Below are 17,664 nucleotides of genomic sequence, written 5' to 3'. Positions count from 1 at the left end.
ATTATTTAAGTCAGGGTATGGCCAGAACAAATGAACAGTTTAGAATGATGATGTTGGGCAGTGTGGAGAGTTGGTTGGAGGGAGGGAAAACTAAGGGAAGATAAAGAAGCTACTGTAATTGATGAAGGGAGCTTATGTCAGGAATGACTTAAGGTAGAGTAAGGAAGTTGAAATGATGGAATTGGGTATCTAATCGCATGTGGGGAGCATGGATTAAGAATTAATCATACCCAAATTTTTTATTTGAGAGGATGGTAATATCATGAACAAGTTGTTCAAGAGGAGAACAGGGTTGGTGCTTGTAGAGAAAAAAATAATTAATTTAGTTTTGAGCATGTTGGCTTTGAGATGCTAGGTAGTTATCAGGGGAGACCTATTCAATAGTCTTGAATATATGGGTCTGAAACTCATGGGAGTGATCAAGAAAGAAATTTAGCTGTTACTGTCTTGTAGGTGTCAGTAGAAGCTGTGAGAATGACTACCATCACTGAAGAGACTATGGAGTTAAGAGGAAGTACAAATAATTCTTGAGAGTAGCACCATTTAAGGGGTAAAAGAGTTGGCAAAAGCAGAGACCAGGAAAGGAAACTTCAAAGGAATGATCGGTGTGGTAGGAAGAGAACTGGAAAAGAAATATTTAATAGAAACCTAGGGAACAAAGGATTTTATGGAGGAATGATTTGCTGTGCCTCAGAGAGGTTAGGAAAGGTAAAAACTTTAAAGTGGCTGTTTGGATTTGGCAGTTAAGGAGTAATTGATGACCTTAGTGAGAGTTGTTTTATTTGTAGATGGCAATGGTCATTGTAGGATGCCAAACTGCCAGGGGTTGGAGAATAGATGGGAAGTGGTTAAGTAAAGAAAGTGAGACAGTCAATGTAGATAAGATCTTGCAGAAAAGTTTTGCATAGAGGAAAAAAGAAAGATAAGTTAGAAAATAAAGAGAGGAATTATATAAAGGGAAGCTTTTTAGAAAAATGAGATAAACGTGAACATGTTCAGAGATTGATGAGGAGCAAAAACTTCAATGGAGAAAGAGAAGATGGAAGATACAGGAGAGAAGGGTGAAGCTAAGTGGAGCAAGGGACCAATGGAGATTAAAAATGATACAAGATGGAGAGCAGTTGAGGAATCATGAGGTATGAGGTGGAAGGTAGATACAGAACATTAGAATGAGAACAAGGCAGGAGAGGGGAAGGAAAATTACGGAAGTGAAAAAAGTCAGGGCTTCTTGCATTTTCTCCAAAAGATGGAAGAGAGGTCAAAGAATGGTAAGTGCCTTGTCCTTTCTCAAGGTGAAGAAGGAACAAGGAGATAAGTTTTACACGTTATCATTGGATGGGTTAGAAAAATGAGCTTTACTCAAAAGGTTTATTCTTAAAATCCAAATCCATACTATCCTTGACACTATAATGAGGTGAAGAACTCCTGATTTATTCTCCCTTCATAATTTTAAGTCATGATGAATTGATGGTCTTGTACTTTTAAGGGAAATGCCATCTTTTCATAAGACCTGTTATATGTAATCATTTTTTTTTTAAATGTTAGCAGTGTATTTTTGAGTAGGCAGTTGGAAAAAAAATCTGTTTACGAACATTTTCAGTTTTCTTTTTTTTTTTTTTTTTTTTTTTTTTTGGGAGATGGAGTCTCTCTCTGTCACCTAGGCTGGAGTGCAATGGCATGATCTCAGCTCACTGCAACCTCTGCCTTCTGGGTTCAAGCAGTTGTATGCCTCAGCCTCCCTAGCAGCTGGGATTAACAAGCGCCCGCTGCCACACCTGGCTAATTTTTGTATTTTTAGTAGAGACGGGTTTTCACCATCTTGGCTAAGCTGGTTTAGAACTCCTGACCTTGTGATCCACCCGCTTCAGCCTCCCAAAGTGTTGGGATTATAGGCGTGAGCCACCATGCCTGGCTAACATTTTGAGAAGCTTTCAAAAGTCATCTGTCTTGATATTATAAGGATACATCAGGTAGAGACATTGATGGGAATATTTAGCATAGTGTCGGGCAGGGCATATTGTGTGATTAGTAGCTTGTTACCTTTGTGCTTCCTGATGGGGAAAAATCTTTGTTATTTTTTATTTTTCTGAGATGGAGTCTCGCTCTGTTGCCCAGGCTAGAGTGTAGTAGTGCAATCTTTTTTTTTTTTTTTTTTTTTTTTTTTTTTTTTTTTTTTGAGACAGAGTCTTACTGTGTTGCCTAGGCTGGAGTGTAGTGGTGCTACACTCAAGAATTATTTGTACTTCCTCTTAACTCCATAATCTCTTCAGTGATGGTAGTCATTCTCACAGCTTCTACTTACACTTACAAGACAGTAACAGCTAAATTTCTTTCTTGATCACTCCCATGAGTTTCAGACCCATATATTCAAGATCTCGACTCACCGCCGCCTCCACCTCCCCGGTTCAAGTGATTCTCCTGCCTCAGCCTTCCTGCCTCAGCCTCCCAAGTAGCTGGTATTACAGGTATACACCACCATACCTGGCTACTTTTTGTATTTTTAGTGGAGGCAGGTTCTCACCATGTTGGCCAGGCTGGTCTCGAATTCCTGGCTTCAGATTATCTGCTCACCTTGGCCTTCCAAAGTGCTGGAATTACAAGTGTGAGCCACTGTGCCTGACCAAAACCTTTGTTCTTAAGTCAAAACTGTGAAGGAAAAGAATAATGCTAGTGCTTGCTGATCTAATAATTATTTTTCTTTCACCCTTGCTTTGATGATTAGTTGTCATCTTGTGCTACATCCACATTCCGGGTTCTCTAAGAGAGCACTGAGGAGTAAGAGAAAAGTAGAACTGATGTTGCACCTCCATAAGGCTCCCCAGACCAAGACTGGATACTGGCATATCCAGTGGTCATGGGAGTCCTAGAGCTGGCTTATGGTCCACTGGTAGAAATGAACACATACCACAGCTCTTCCCTAAGGTGGTAGTGGGAGTGCTTATCAAATTTAGAATAAAAATTCCTGATGGTGGATCAAAACTTTCAGGAACGTTCTTGCTATCCTGAAGCCTAAAACAAGGTCCAGTCACCTGTCCAAAAGCGTCAGTGGTTCATAAATTAGCCAATATGAACACTGATCTTTAGGACCTATTATTCATTTTTGGCAGAGAGATAAATGGTGACCTCTCATGTTCCTGGCTGATTTCTTTCCCTTCTTTGCTTTGCCTCTACCACTGTCAGAATGGAGAGAATGCTGACCACCCCTGGATTAGGTTGTTGATAGGAAACTTCTTTCTGGTCTGCTTTTGTAGCATACGATTTTTAAACTGGAGTTTGTGTTATGCTGCTGAGAAGGATGTCTTCAAATGTGCCTGAAAAATGTGAAACCATTTGACTTTTCTATGTTAATGCAGTAAGTTTGGTGAGGAATGGGCATGTACCAAGTGGATGCCAGCTTAATGTGTGCTAGGCATTGTTCTAGGGTTTTATGTATGTGTTCATTTAGCCCTTAAAACAACTGGAGTATGTAATTTTCCCATGTTTTCCATGAAGAATTTTAACTCAGAGAAGTGAGATGGCTCTTTGCATTTTTATATCCTTATACGTGGCAAATTTAGACCTTGCATCCAGTTCTGTATGATTCTGTATCTGTAACAGGAAGTTATTAATCCTCTGACAGGAAGTCAGAAAACTTGATAAGCTTACCTGCTGAGGGACGGTGGAAAAGAAACTCCCTTTCTCTGATCCAGAGGTTTTCTTTTTCTTTTCTGAAGTGAATCATAGTAATTAATAAGAATAGTAACATTTTATGGCTCTTCATAGCCCAATGAGAATGAGGAAACTGAGGTGCAGAGATAATTATTAAGTGGCTTACCCAAGGTCATTTGTATTGGAGCACATAGAGGTAGAGGCCAGATGGAGGCCAGAGCTACTCTGCTGACTCACATGGTTGTTTTAAGGATCAAAGTGAAATAATCTGGGAAACCTTGCTTTGAAATCTGTAAAGTGCTATATAAATTCAGTTATTATGGTTAGAATTAGGATAAAAAAAAACAAATAGGAACTTAGAGCTTAGAGAGATTAACTGCAAAAATACTAGAATTAGAGAAAAACAAATTGATAAATCACATGTTAGCCACAATAAAATAAAAGAAAAAAAATGAGCTTCAAAACATAAATTATTTTGCTACTTTTATTAAAAAGAAATACTATGGCACAATAGCTTCCTAGCACATTAGTCTTGCATGCAATGAAATTATACTACTTATTTGTAGATAGCATTAGAAGCAAACTGAAGGAAGTTTGCATTTCTTGAAGTAATGAGAGGCAAAAAAGCTTAAATGAAGAAATGCTGTTAATCATGAGCCACAAACCAGACATGTAATTTATGCTTGAAAATACTTGGAAAATGCCGGGCGCAGTGGCTCAAGCCTGTAATCCCAGCACTTTGGGAGGCCGAGGCGGGTGGATCACGAGGTCGAGAGATCGAGACCATCCTGGTCAACACGGTGAAACCCCGTCTCTACTAAAAATCTAAAAAATTAGCTGGGCATGGTGGCGCGTGCCTGTAATCCCAGCTACTCAGGAGGCTGAGGCAGGAGAATTGCCTGAACCCAGGAGGCGGAGGTTGCGGTGAGCCGAGATCGCGCCATTGCACTCCAGCCTGGGTAACAAGAGCAAAACTCTGTCTCAAAAAAAAAAAAAAAAAATACTTGGAAAATGCATTTCTTGATGATAGAGAAATTGTGATTACTTAGAAAATAATCGCTGCAGAGGTTACCTTTAAAGAATCAACCAATTATCTAGACCGGGAAGTAAATAATTGGCCAAATTGAAAGAAGCATATCATTGACTGAAATGGCTGAATTTTATTTTTGTCATGTTTACAATGTTCAATCAAGATTACCAAGACTATTTTGCTTCTTAATAGGATTACTAAAACTCTGGAGAGTGAAAAAGAACATTTAGTATGAATCTGAAGTTGCTATGGTGTATAATGAGAGTACATTGTGTAGGTGTGTATAAATGTATTTCAGGCCCCATTGGGTTTTCTGTTCAGTGGTTCTCATATCTCCATCTTGAGAAATTTTAAAACTGATTGACAGTTACCTACCTCCAATGGTGGGAAGGTGGAGTGCTTACTCTGACAACCTGGACTGGACTGCTAATTATGTGCCAATTGTCAAATGGTGAACTTCTTGAGGCTCTGTGTCCACGCATCCTCTGTGCATAACCCTGCCTCAGGTGGGTCTCAGATTTACCAGTGTCTGTCTTAAGAACTACTACGATAATTCTTATTTGTAGCCACAGAACATCTGTTATGCAAAGCATATGGATCTTCCTTCAATCAGCAACTCAGAAAGCATCATCAGTGAACTCAACCTTGAATTGTGTGCTATGCATTTCCTGTCACAAGTCCTTCTGAGACAATTGCTCTATGATGAAGCTAGTCTAAGGGAGATGACATCCCTCTATTTCTCCAGGTTATCACAGCTTCACTCCTGTGTCATTAGTGTGCAAGAAACCTGCACTCCTGGATTGTATTAGCCTAGACCGCTAAGTCCACATGCAGACATACTTTCACTGAGTTAGTCATCATAAGAAAAAGTCACATGAATACATCTTTGTATCATCTTGGAAAATGAGGCCCCAAATATTGTTTTATTGCTCAAATGTTCTTGTAAACATATCAATGAGAGGAATTCCTTTTCACATGTTATTATCATACAGCCATTTGTCTCATTTAATGAATTAGGATATGCTTCTTTCCATCCAAGATAATTCTGTAATCTACGAGCTTTTCCTTTTTGCCTTAGCTACCAGGAAACTCAAAGTTCAATTTAATGTTGAATCATAGTAACCAAGTTAGCCTGATTTTTGCCTTCTATTTATGTACCTTTGGCTCTAGCTATTGCAAAGTCTTTATTTTGATATAGACAGGGTATGAATTTTAATTTACCCTGTTCAATTCTGTAAAATTTATTGAGTATTTGATAAGCACAAGACATGGTGCTACATCTTGGGTATATAAAAATAAGTAAAATGTGGTCTCTGACCTTTAAGATCTCATAGTTTTATTCAAGAAAATATATCATGAATGTAGTATACACTTTGTAGCAAAGGTTGATTTGCTAGACGTATTGAGAGAAATTTCAATTTTCCTCTAATTTTGTTCACATAGACACAGTTTTAGACATTGGCCAGTTTAGAAGTTCTCTTCATTTCAAGCATATTTTTAAAACCTAGATATGGAAAAATATATCTAAGATTGCTTTAGTAACCCAGATCATTATAAGTAAATGTAAATGAAGAGAGGTTACAAAGTAGGCAAGGTTCTCCCTACTGAGGATAAGATGAACCTCTTTTATTTACTGCTGAAACAAGAAGAAGAATTTGACTAGCTTGCTTGTAAGCAAATGAGGTTTGACGTTCTTGGGTCCTGATTATGTTTCCCTAAAGAGACTAGAATGACTTCTCAGGGCATAGAAGTGTTACAGTGGTCTCCCTGACACCTAGGGACAAGGTTCTGACTTTGCAGAGCTCTGTTTCTGTGAAAGCCATATAATGAAATGAAGGCATTTCCAATGGGAAGTGAAATGGTGCTGTTTTCCCTTGTTGGGTCAGATCCTTGAATATGACCAGGTATCACTATTCATGAGGCAAACATCTGATCCAAGAGGTAATCTGTTTGACAGGCCAAAACAGCCTGCAAATGTTTAAAGCTTGCATCAGATTCTTGTTAGACCTTCAGCACAATGAATTTTTTTGTTTGTTTGTTTTAAATTTAGAGACTGAACAGAGAGCCTGGTTTTGGCTGCTGTCCATGTGGTTCATTGTGCAACTCAGTTGAAGGAGACCACTATATACAAAGAGTTTGTTCTTGTTTGTGCTAAAAAGTAATTCCTGCCATTAAAAATGACAAACCTAGAGACTTCTAGGAAATAAAAGTGACTTCTACCCATCTATAAGTCTTAAACATGTCTTTTGGATGTACTTCTGAAAACAGAGTGATTATTCAGCTGAGGATTATATGGAATGTTAATTGTTTAATCACTACTTCGGTACCAAGGTTGCATATGATGCAATATATGATTGGAAGATAAGCAAACTAAAATCGACATAGTTATTTGATTTCTAAAAATCCCTGTTCCTGACAGAGCTCCCTTATCATATGTTGAGCATACTTTTCCTTAATCTTTGATTTTATATGTCTCCTGGTGCCCTCATTTCTTTGGAAGTGTATCATATGGTTTCACACACACGGTATGAGTTAGATACTTTATGTGGTATATTGAGATGGTGCTAATAATGAGGCCAAGGTTCCCAATTGGATTCTGTCTCTCTCTGATTGTTTCTTCTTGGTATCGTTGGCTGGCTCCTTTTCTCTTAGTCTCTTAAAGGTTGATGTTTCCCAGGGTTCTCTGCCAGTCTCCATCTTCTCATTCTACATTTTATTTCCCCAGGAGATTTCACCCATTTCTGGCACTTCACCCTTTATCCATTTGTATATCCTCCCATCTTCACATACAGAGGAAAACACATAGCCATACACCCTAAGTTTACACTGAGATGCTAGACCTAGATAGGTATACTTCCTGTGTATACCAGGAGACTGGGCTATGTTAAAGTCATGCAAAAAATCTTAGATGTTAAACAACTATCTGCAGCAAAGAGTATATCAATGGTTAGATGGTCACTCCCTCCTGTGCATGGAAAGTGTGCCCACGGCTCACTTGAAGGGGACTTGAAGGTCACATAGGGTGGTATCTTTCCCATCTAGTGGCCTGGTTGGCAGATGGCTCCTTGAATACTGGTAACTTTTTATCATTGCAACATCCTGGGCCAGGATAGTGCAGCCTAGGTACAAAAAAAGTCCTTTGGCTTTTGGAATTCAGCAGCTTGTTTTGATTACCTCTTTAGCGAGAATAAAGCAAGCCGCTTTTGGGGATGAACAACTGAGCTTTCATCAGTTATTTCCAAGTATACAGCTAATCACTGTTTTTAAGTCATGATAACTTTGCTTTCTGTATTACAAAACCCCATGCAGGAACACAATTATTTTAAAAATAATCACAACCGTTTTAACAGGACTAATACTACAGGGGGTAGTGTAGCTGGTATACTCATTGTCCATAAAATGATTTAGTTGCCTCTGTAACTGTCATGCATTAGGCTAACATCACTTTGAAAAGATAACTTTGTTTTGGTTTACTTAAATGACAGTTTAAACACTTGAAGAAATTTTCCTTAATCATTGAAAAGACACAGAAGGGCTTGAGTCACTGTTGATGAACAATTGCACCATTTCAAAGTAAATGAGTATGAATCATCAATATGTAAGCACAGTCATTCCAGAATATATAGGCAGACACTAGTAATTCATACAGTTCTCTGATTGGAAGAAATCAGATTCACTTTAGTCATAAGATAGCTCAATTAGATGCTGTTTAATTACATGCCTTTTCTAAACTTAGTATAGTCATGGTAGCACAATTTAACTGATTTTCTTGTCCAATAGTCTAAGCCTTTTTCATGGTATAATGTGGTGTAAAGGCTGATATTTCAAGAATATTTATAGGTAGAACATTCCATTATAACTCCAATGATTGGTAAGAAGAAGTTAATCACAGTGTAGAATGTAGCAATTCAGCTCATCTGACACAGAATAAGTTATTTTTCTAATAAAATTAATAAATGATGTAATTTAAAACTTTTTCTCAATGAACATGTTTAAGGACTGGCTAGGGAGTATACAAATGTTAATCATACCCACTCATTCCAAGAGGCTTTTTCAATAGTGTTATTGATTTTTTTTTCTTACATAGCACGTGAAAAGCATGAAATTAGATGGCAGCATGACAATTTTAAAGAACCACATATGCTAGTCTACTTAGGGCATCTGTTTGAAACATTAACATTAGGAAACACAAACCTATTCATTCTCTCTCCTCCCACCCCCATCTTTTTGTTATTTTAGACAAACAAAGGTGATGCACTTGCCAACCGAGTCCAGAACACGCTTGGAAACTATGATGAAATGAAGGATTTGCTAACTAACCATTCTAATCAGAATCATCTAGTGGGAATTCCAAAGAATTCTGTGTCCCAAACTCCCATCAACAAAAATGAACCAAGCTTTTTTCCAGAACAGAAGAACAGGATAATTCCACCTCACCAGGATAACACCCATCCTTCAGCACCAATGCCTCCACCTTCTGTTGTGATACTGAATTCAACTCTAATACACAGCAACAGAAAATCGAAACCTGAATGGTCACGTGATAGTCATAATCCTAGCACTGTACTGGCAAGCCAGGCCAGTGGTCAGCCAAACAAGATGCAGACTTTGACACAGGACCAGTCTCAAGCCAAACTGGAAGACTTATTTGTGTACCCAGCTGAACAGCCCCAGATTGGAGAAGTTGAAGAGTCAAACCAATCTGCAAAGGAAGACAGCAATGCTAAGTCCAGTGGAGAAGACGCTTTCAAGGAAATCTTTCAATCCAATTCACCAGAAGAATCTGAATTTGCCGTGCAAGCTCCTGGGTCTCCCCTAGTGGCGTCCTCTTTGTTAGCTCCCAGCAGTGGCCTTTCAGTTCAAAACTTCCCACCAGGGCTTTACGGCAAAACAAGCATGGGGCAGCAAAAGCCAACTGCGTACGTCAGACCCATGGATGGCCAGGACCAGGCACCAGACCTCTCTCCAACACTGAAACCTTCAATTGAATTTGAGAACAGCTTTGGGAATCTGTCATTTGGAACACTCTTGGATGGAAAACCCAGTGCAGCCTGTTCAAAGACTAAACTGCCAAAGTTCACCATCCTCCAAACAAGTGAAGTAAGTAATTTTTAAAGTTTCGTTTGGTTTCACTTTTTTTTAGTTCTCTGCTCTAACCTCTATAATCCAGTATTTACCAGCAGCTCTCATTTACCTTATTGAGCTGTATAGGATTCTCTCCAAGGTCAGAGTCTGAATTTTTTGATCTTCTGTCACTTGTGACATGACTGATTAACATGCTACAAATACAGTTAAATCTCCATAATTTGGAATGGCAAAAGACAAGGTTGGTCTGAGTGAATGAATGACAAGTTGGAGTTATAAAATAGTATCATAAAATACAGTTGTGGTAGTATTATATACAAATTAATAGCATTTGAGATTATAATTGGTCATAAGTAGTATGAGGTTCATGAGAAGATTGTGAGTCACTATAAACCTTCACTACTCAGTATTCTAAACATATTCTAAACTTAAAACACAGAAGTTCCTTAAAGTACAAGACTGTGCAAGTGTGGTTTGCTGGAATCTGAAATAGAAGGCATTCTTTAAGAATCTTAGTTTCTTGAGTTATTACAGGGCTATTCCTTGGCAAGATCTTAATGTTATCTTCCGTATCCATCAATCTTCCCTTCTACATCGCCTTCCTCCACAGGTATCTACATAGCCCTTTTATTCTGCCTTCATCCTTTCTGTCAAAGCAAAAGACATTACGATCAACCAAAACCCCACTGGTTTAGAATGACTATCCTACCCATCTCAGGAATCATTGCTTTGTAAAAGAGAAGTCCAGAGGGACCAAAGCCTCTTCCAAGGAATGAATCGCTAATGATTGGATTCCAGGCCTTGTGGCCCCTGGGTGGGGAGCATATATGGTGCTGCCTCTCAGACACCACCATGTAAGCGGCTGTCTACTGCATCTCAAGAGCTTGATTGGAAGAAGCCACTGCTTTTAGATTGGATTCCTGTCACTGGTGACTAAAGGCTTGAAATGACACAGAGGAAGAAAGTAGGCTTAAAATCTTACTCGATAGGAGTGACAGGCAGTCTGTCTGAATGGTTACAGATTCCAAGTTAGTGGTATCTAGAGAAGTCTGATCCTATAAGCCCCTGAATCTTCCTTTATTTATCCTCAGCAGATGCAGTGATTTCAGAGGACAATGGGAACACAAAGGGAGGGAGGCCTGGGCTGTTGGCTGTATTTTCTGAATGTATGTTTTTAATATTGTTTCATTTCTGAGGCGATTTTGCTTTTTGTGTCATCATTCATCAAGTCTTGTCAAGCTTCCTCTTAAGTATCTCTCTAGTCTGTCACCTCTACCCCCACTGCCTTTGAACCACCTGTGAGCCTTCAGTGGACTGCTGTGAGAGCCCCTCCTGACTGGTCACCTTCCCTCTAGTCTCACCTCTCTTCCAAACCATCCATGCAGGCTCATCTAACAGGCAGATCTGACCATGTCACTCCCTACTTTTGATTCTTCAGTGCCTTCTCATCACTTCCAGGTAAAGTCCAACTTTCTTAGTCACACATACAAGGCTCTTCACCCTTTAGTTTCATACTCCCTTTCTGGCTACATATTTCACTACTTCTTCATGTGCAGTTGAAACCCCAGCCATATGGGACTACCTGTAGTTCCCTGTCATGTCATGCTTTATCACGCTTCCTTGCTTTTTGGCCTGCTGTCCCCTCAGCATCAAATGTCTTTCCCCACCTTCCCTTGTCTTCCTGGTAAAGTCCTGTTTCTCTTTCAGGTCTGGTCGTTTGTCACCTTCTCTGTGCAAGCTTCCCCCATCCTCCCCAGCTTAAAAACCCCTTCCTCTGGCATCCTCTAGCACCTTCTATATGCCCTGATTGGCACCGACTTCATTGTATTTTAGTGATTTGGTTATGTTTCTCTTTCCTTACTAGACTGTGAGCTCGCTGAGAGTAAGGAATATCTCATTCTCTCTGTATCCCAAGCGCCTAGCAAATATCTAGCACATAGTTATATTTAATAAATGTTTGTTGAATGAATGAATTTCAAAAATGGTTACTTGATTACATTTTCCAAGCCACAGTGTTAATCAACTAACATGTACAAAGGTAAACAACTGGTAGGAAATCCACTATGAGTTATATCTTTTTCAGTTGTATTCCGTCAGCCTGTTTCTTACTCTGCTCTACTCCTGTTCAGTCATTGAGAAATCTTAGCCATGATTTCTACTGGATGACTTAATACAGGCTTTAATACTTAAAAACCAAAAAGAGATCTGCTTTGAAAAAGTATAAGTATAACGGGTGGTGGGAATATCATTCTTGTTTCTTCTTTTGCCCTGGTATCTGCTGTTGTTTCCTCCTTGTACAGCCAGAACTGATCTGGAAATAGCACTGCCCCATAAAGCAGTCAGTCAGCCTGTTTCCATACCTCATTAGTGGAGTGACAGATCACAGACCCAGTGAAATCTACTCTGTTGTAATTCTCTCTCTTATGCATTCACAAAATGGCTGACCCAGATTCAGAAATGACTTCATGCTTTCACTCAGTGCTCTGGCACACCAATGAGAGGTACATTTTCAAAGATAGTCTGAGCTGTCATCAGATCTGGAGAAGATTATCCAAGGAGCAGCCTATGTGAATGCAGCCTTTGGTAATGGTACAAACAGACCTGGTAGAGGTCTGCATGAAAAATGGGCCAGGTGCAGTAAAGTCATGATAGGAGATCAGTGAAGAAAGTACTTATTTTAAAATATGGGGTTCAAGGAAGGATTTGACAGAAGAGTAGAGAGATGGTTAAAGCCCTAAAGGCAGGGGCATACATAGAACCCAAGGGTAATGTGAAAACCAAAAATAGGAGGAAAGGAAATGAGAGGTTAGACAGCCCAACAAGAGAGCTTAGGAGGGTGCAGATTAAAATGCCAGCATAAATATAGACAGGGTGGAGCATTATGGAGCTTTGAACCTAATGGAATTTATGTGGCTAAAACTGACCAAGTCTGAAAATTCACCCTATTAAATCTTGATGCACTTTTCAAAAGCACTTAGCATTAGAATTCAACCCCAGTTCCTGGCGCCAAGAAGTTCTGGGCACTGAGTTCTGAGTCCATAGTCAGTGTAGCTCTCTTTGATGAGTGGTAGCATTACTCTGAGTTACTACCAAAAGGGCTTATCCATGGAGCAATCACAGTATTTATTTGAGCATTCTCAACTTTTTCCCTGTCTCCAGTGACAGGAGGTTGATGAGTGTTAGTTAAGTGCATTTGTAGGGAGGGTTGAATGGCCAGAAAACAGACAGCATTCTAAGATGTACAATTAAGCAGATAACATTATATTTATGAACTGAGAGTTCACAAACTACTATTGAATTGTGATGTGCAAGTGTGCATGCCCATGTTTGTTTATGTGTCCACATATTGAGTATATAGTGGGGAAATTTTTATTTTTTATTCTTGAAACATTCCATGCTTCTTAGAATTCCTGTATCAACAATAAGGATATTAGAAGTATAACCAACTTTTTTGCAAAAGGTCAGCTTTTCAATTGAGGCATGTCATTTTAACAAATAATTTGCTTAAAAACTTCATGTCAGCAGGGTGCGGTGGCTCATGCCTGTAATCCCAGCACTTTGGGAGGCTGAGGCAGGCAGATCACATGGTCAAGAGATCAAGACCACCCTGGCCAACATGGTGAAACCCTGTCTGTACTAAAAATAGAAATATTAGCTGGGCGTGGTGGCACACACCTGTAGTCCCAGCTACTTGAGAGGCTGAGGCAGGAGAATCACTTCATCCTGGGAGGCGGAGCTTGTGGTGAGCTGGGATTGTGCCACTGCACTCCAACCTCGTGTCAGAGTGAGACTCCATCTCAAAATGAATAAATAAATAATTAATAAACAAAACTTCATGTCACAGAATTTATCAACATTCCTGGCAACGACAATAACAAAAGGCTGACGTGTTCTGCAGTTGGGTTTAGAAGAATTTTCTGAGAACTGCATCTGAAAACAGTAAAAGGCCTAATTATATCAAGTGGAAACATAGGGTTGCTTGCAGATGGTGTTTTATTAGGAAATGAATTTGTTAATAAATGTAGCTTTATACATGATTTATTTACAGATGTTTTTGTTTATTTTTACCTTAGGATAAAAATCTGCTGGTGTAGACAGTTTTGCATTTTGGTGCAATTTGTTATTAGTATAGTTTGCCAAGTAAATATATACACATGAAAAGGATTGATATTGCATATTAAGTGTCTCCATCCTAAGTCAATAAGCTTTTGAAATTATGAAGCTAATGTGTAGAGTGTCATATCCCTAAAGGGTCATTTGCTTTACATGCTGCTCTTGCCTATGATCTAAGGCTATCTGAGGCTCCAATTGCTGCAAAACTTGATGCCTTAGAAAAGTTTAATAGAAATTATGTAGGATTTGTCTGTAGCTTATTTTAGTGGTTAGCTTTGTCAACCAGCTGAAAAATTATTGCTGACATTTGTGATTGTGCCTGTTTTGTTTTACATCCTGTGCAGTGAACACTGGAAGTACAATTACCTTTATTTATTATGAGATGGAGAATAAACTCAGGTCCCTTCTGTGACAACTGCAGAGAATACTGGGATATTACCATTGGTGTTCTAGATATGTCCATGCAGCTACACAGAAATGAGACAGCTGCTTCACTGAATGGAAGGCCATCCAGTTGCTATTTATAATTCATGCTAAGAATTTTTCACTTGATGTATTAGTCTGTTTTCATGCTGCTGATAAAGACATACCTGAGACTGGACAAGTTACAGCAGAAAGATTTTTAATGGACCTACAGTTCTACGTAGCTGGGGAGGCCTCACAATCATGGTGGAAGGTGAGAGGCATATTTCACATGGTGGCAGGCAAGAGAGGAGAGCTTGTGCAGGGAAATTCCTCCTTATAATAGCCATCAAACCTCATGAAACGTACTCATTATCATGAGAACAAAACAGCAAAGACCTGCTCCCATGATTCAATTACCTCCCATTGGATTCCTCCCACGAAGCATGGGAATTGTGGGAGTTACAATTCAAGATGAGATTTGGGTGGGGACACAGCCAAACCATATCAGTCTGCTTCAGCCCCACCCAAACCTCATGTCCTCACATTTTAAATCCAGTCATGTCTTCCCAACAATACCCCAAAGTCTTAACTCATTTCAGCATTAACTCAAAAGTCCACAGTCCAAAGTCTCATCTGAGACAAGGCAAGTCCCTTCCACTTATGAGTCTGTAAATTCAAAAGCAAGTTAGTTACTTCCTGGATACAATGGAGTAACAGGCATTGGGTAAATACAGCCATTCTAAATGTTAGAAATTGGCCAAAAAACGGAGGTGGGGCTACAGGCCCCATGCAAGTCTGAAATCCAGCAGGACAGTCAATCTTTTTTTTTTTTTTTTTTTTTTTTTTGAGGCAGAGTTTCACTCTTGTCACCCAGGCTGGAGTGCAATGGCACGATCTCAGCTCACCGCAACCTCCGCCTCCCGGGTTCAGGCAATTCTCCTGCCTCAGCCTCCTGAGTAGCTGGGATCACAGGCACGCGCCACCATGCCCAGCTAATTTTTTGTATTTTTAGTAGAGACAGGGTTTCACCTTGTTGACCAGGATGGTCTCAATCTCTTGACCTTGTGGTCCACCCGCCTTGGCCTCCCAAAGTGCTGGGATTACAGGCTTGAGCCACCGCGCCCGGCCAGGACAATCAAATCTTAAAGCTCTAAAACGATCTCCTTTGACTCCATGGCTCACATCCAGGTCATTCTCATGCAAAACGTGAGCTCCCATGGTTTTAGGCAGCTCTGTCCCTGTGGCTTTGCAGGGTATAGCCCTCCTCCTGGCTGCATTCATGGGCTGGCATTGAGTGTCTGTAGCCTTTCCAGATGCATGGTGCAAGTTGTTGATGGATCTACCATTCCGGGGTCTGGAGGATGGTGGCCTTCTACTCACAGCTCCACTAGGTGGTGCCCCAGTAGGACTCTGTGAGGGCTCTGACCCCACATTTCCCTTTCACATTGCCCTAGCAGAGGTTCTCCATGAGGGCCCTGCCTCTGCAGCAAACTTCTGCCTAGACATCCGGGCATATCCATACATCCTCTGAATTGCAGGAGGAGGTTCCCAAACCTTAGTTCTTGACTTTTCTGTACCTGCAGGTCCAGAATGTGGAAGCTCAACATCATGTGGAAGCTGCCAAGGCTTGGACCTTCCATCTTCTGAAGCAATAGCCCAAGTAGTACCTTGGCCTCTTTTAGCCATAGCTGGAGTGACTAGAATGCAGGGTACAAAGTTCCTAGGCTGCACAGAGCAGAGGTCCCCGGGCCTGGCCTGCAAAACCATTATTTCCTCCTAGACCTCCTGGCCTGTCATGGGAAGGGCTGCTGTGAAGACCTCTGACATGCCCTGGAGACATTTTCCCCATTGTCTTCAGGATTAACATTTGACTCCTTGATACTTAGGCAAATTTCTGCAGCTGACTTGAATTTCTCCTCAGAAAATGGGATTTTCTTTTCTATCACATTGTCAAGATGTAAATTTTCCCAACTTTTATGCTCTGTATCCCTTTTGAAACTGAATGCCTTTAACAACACCCAAGTCCCCTCTTCAATGCTTTGCTCCTTAGAAATATCTTCTGCCAGATATCCTAAATCCTCTCTCTCAAGTTCAAAGTTCCACAAATCTCCAGGGCAAGGTCGAAATGCCACCAGTCTCTTTGCTAAAACCTAACAAGAGTTACCTTTGCTCCAGTCTCCAGCAAGTAACTCATCTGCATCTGAGACCACCTAGGCCTGGATTTTTTTTTTTCTGTATCATTATCAGCATTTTGATCAAAGACATTCAACAAGTCTCTAGGAAGTTTTAAACTTCCCCACATTTTCCTGTCTTATTCTGAGCCCTAAAAACTGTTCCAACTTCTGCCTGTTACCCAGTTCCAAAGTTGTTTCCACATTTTCATGTATCTTCTCACCAGCACTGTACTCCTGGTACCAATTTACTGTATCAGTCAATTTTCATGCTGCTGATAAAGATATATTGGAGACTCTGCAATTTACAAAAGAAAGAGATTTAGTGAACTTACAGTTCCATGTGTCTAGGGAGGTCTCACAATCATAGCAGTAGGTTAAAGACACGTATCTCAAGGCAAGACAAGAAAGGAGAGCTTGGCAAGGGAAACTCCCCCTTAGGATAACCCTCAGATCTCATGATACATACTCACTATCACAAGAACAGCACAGGAAAGACTTGCTCCTTTAATTCAATTTGGTCCCACAGTTTCCTCCCATGAAGTGTGGGAATTGTGGGAGTTACAATTCAAGATGAGATTTGGGTGGGGACATAGTTAAACCATATCACTTGATATGTATCACCAGTTTATTTTTGATGCATTCTTATGAAAATAAAATCGTATTCAGTCCAAGGCTGTATCTGGACTATTGCCAACCCCATCAAAATGAAGTGTATCTTTATATTTTGATATCTTTATACTTTTAGGGTGCCAGAAAAGACTCTTGAACTACTTAGCATTTGTTTTATAGCTGTGTGGAATCTAGAAAGCTTTGTATCTTCTTCTCTGCTAGGCCATCCCCTGATAGTTGCATTTTGTTTATGCTTTTTTCTAACTCTTCCAACTCACTGGTCTCATTGGTGTTCAAATTCATTTTCTTATCATATTCCTCCTTTCTCTTCATATTTCCCTTAACTTTAGTGTCTCCCTAAGCTAAGTGAAGTGGTCTCCAACTGAGCATGTGTAGTTGATAGTAATACAAGCAGAATGCCTGGATTTGCATTCTTTGTGATGGAAAGGTTGAAGATGCTAGGAAAGGAGTGATTAGGAAAGGTGTCCTGAAGAGAGGAGACTGAGACCATTCTCACAATAGCAAGAATGATTTGTCAGACAGGGACACGTAGATGTAACCAGCGAGGATTTTGCAGAGAATGAATGGGAAGTTTGTTTT

At 40.0% G+C, this 17,664-nt stretch overlaps 1 protein-coding gene across 4 annotated transcripts in view; it reads left to right on the top strand.

Annotated features, from left to right (window-relative positions):
* The window catches only part of AFF2 (ALF transcription elongation factor 2), a 495,721-nt gene that overhangs the window by 155,941 nt on the left and 322,116 nt on the right, over positions 1–17,664 (top strand). For all 4 annotated transcript variants that reach the window (XM_010349740.2, XM_010349738.2, XM_010349739.2 and 1 more), the window contains exon 3: positions 8,918–9,778. In XM_010349740.2, the coding sequence (XP_010348042.1) occupies positions 8,918–9,778 (861 nt within the window). The remainder of the gene's footprint in view (positions 1–8,917; positions 9,779–17,664) is intronic.

Source organism: Saimiri boliviensis, chromosome X (assembly GCF_048565385.1).
Source record: "Saimiri boliviensis isolate mSaiBol1 chromosome X, mSaiBol1.pri, whole genome shotgun sequence".
Taxonomy (NCBI): Eukaryota; Metazoa; Chordata; class Mammalia; order Primates; family Cebidae; genus Saimiri; species Saimiri boliviensis.
The sequence above is the reverse complement of the archived record's forward strand: the minus strand, read 5'-3'. Positions and strand labels throughout refer to the sequence as shown.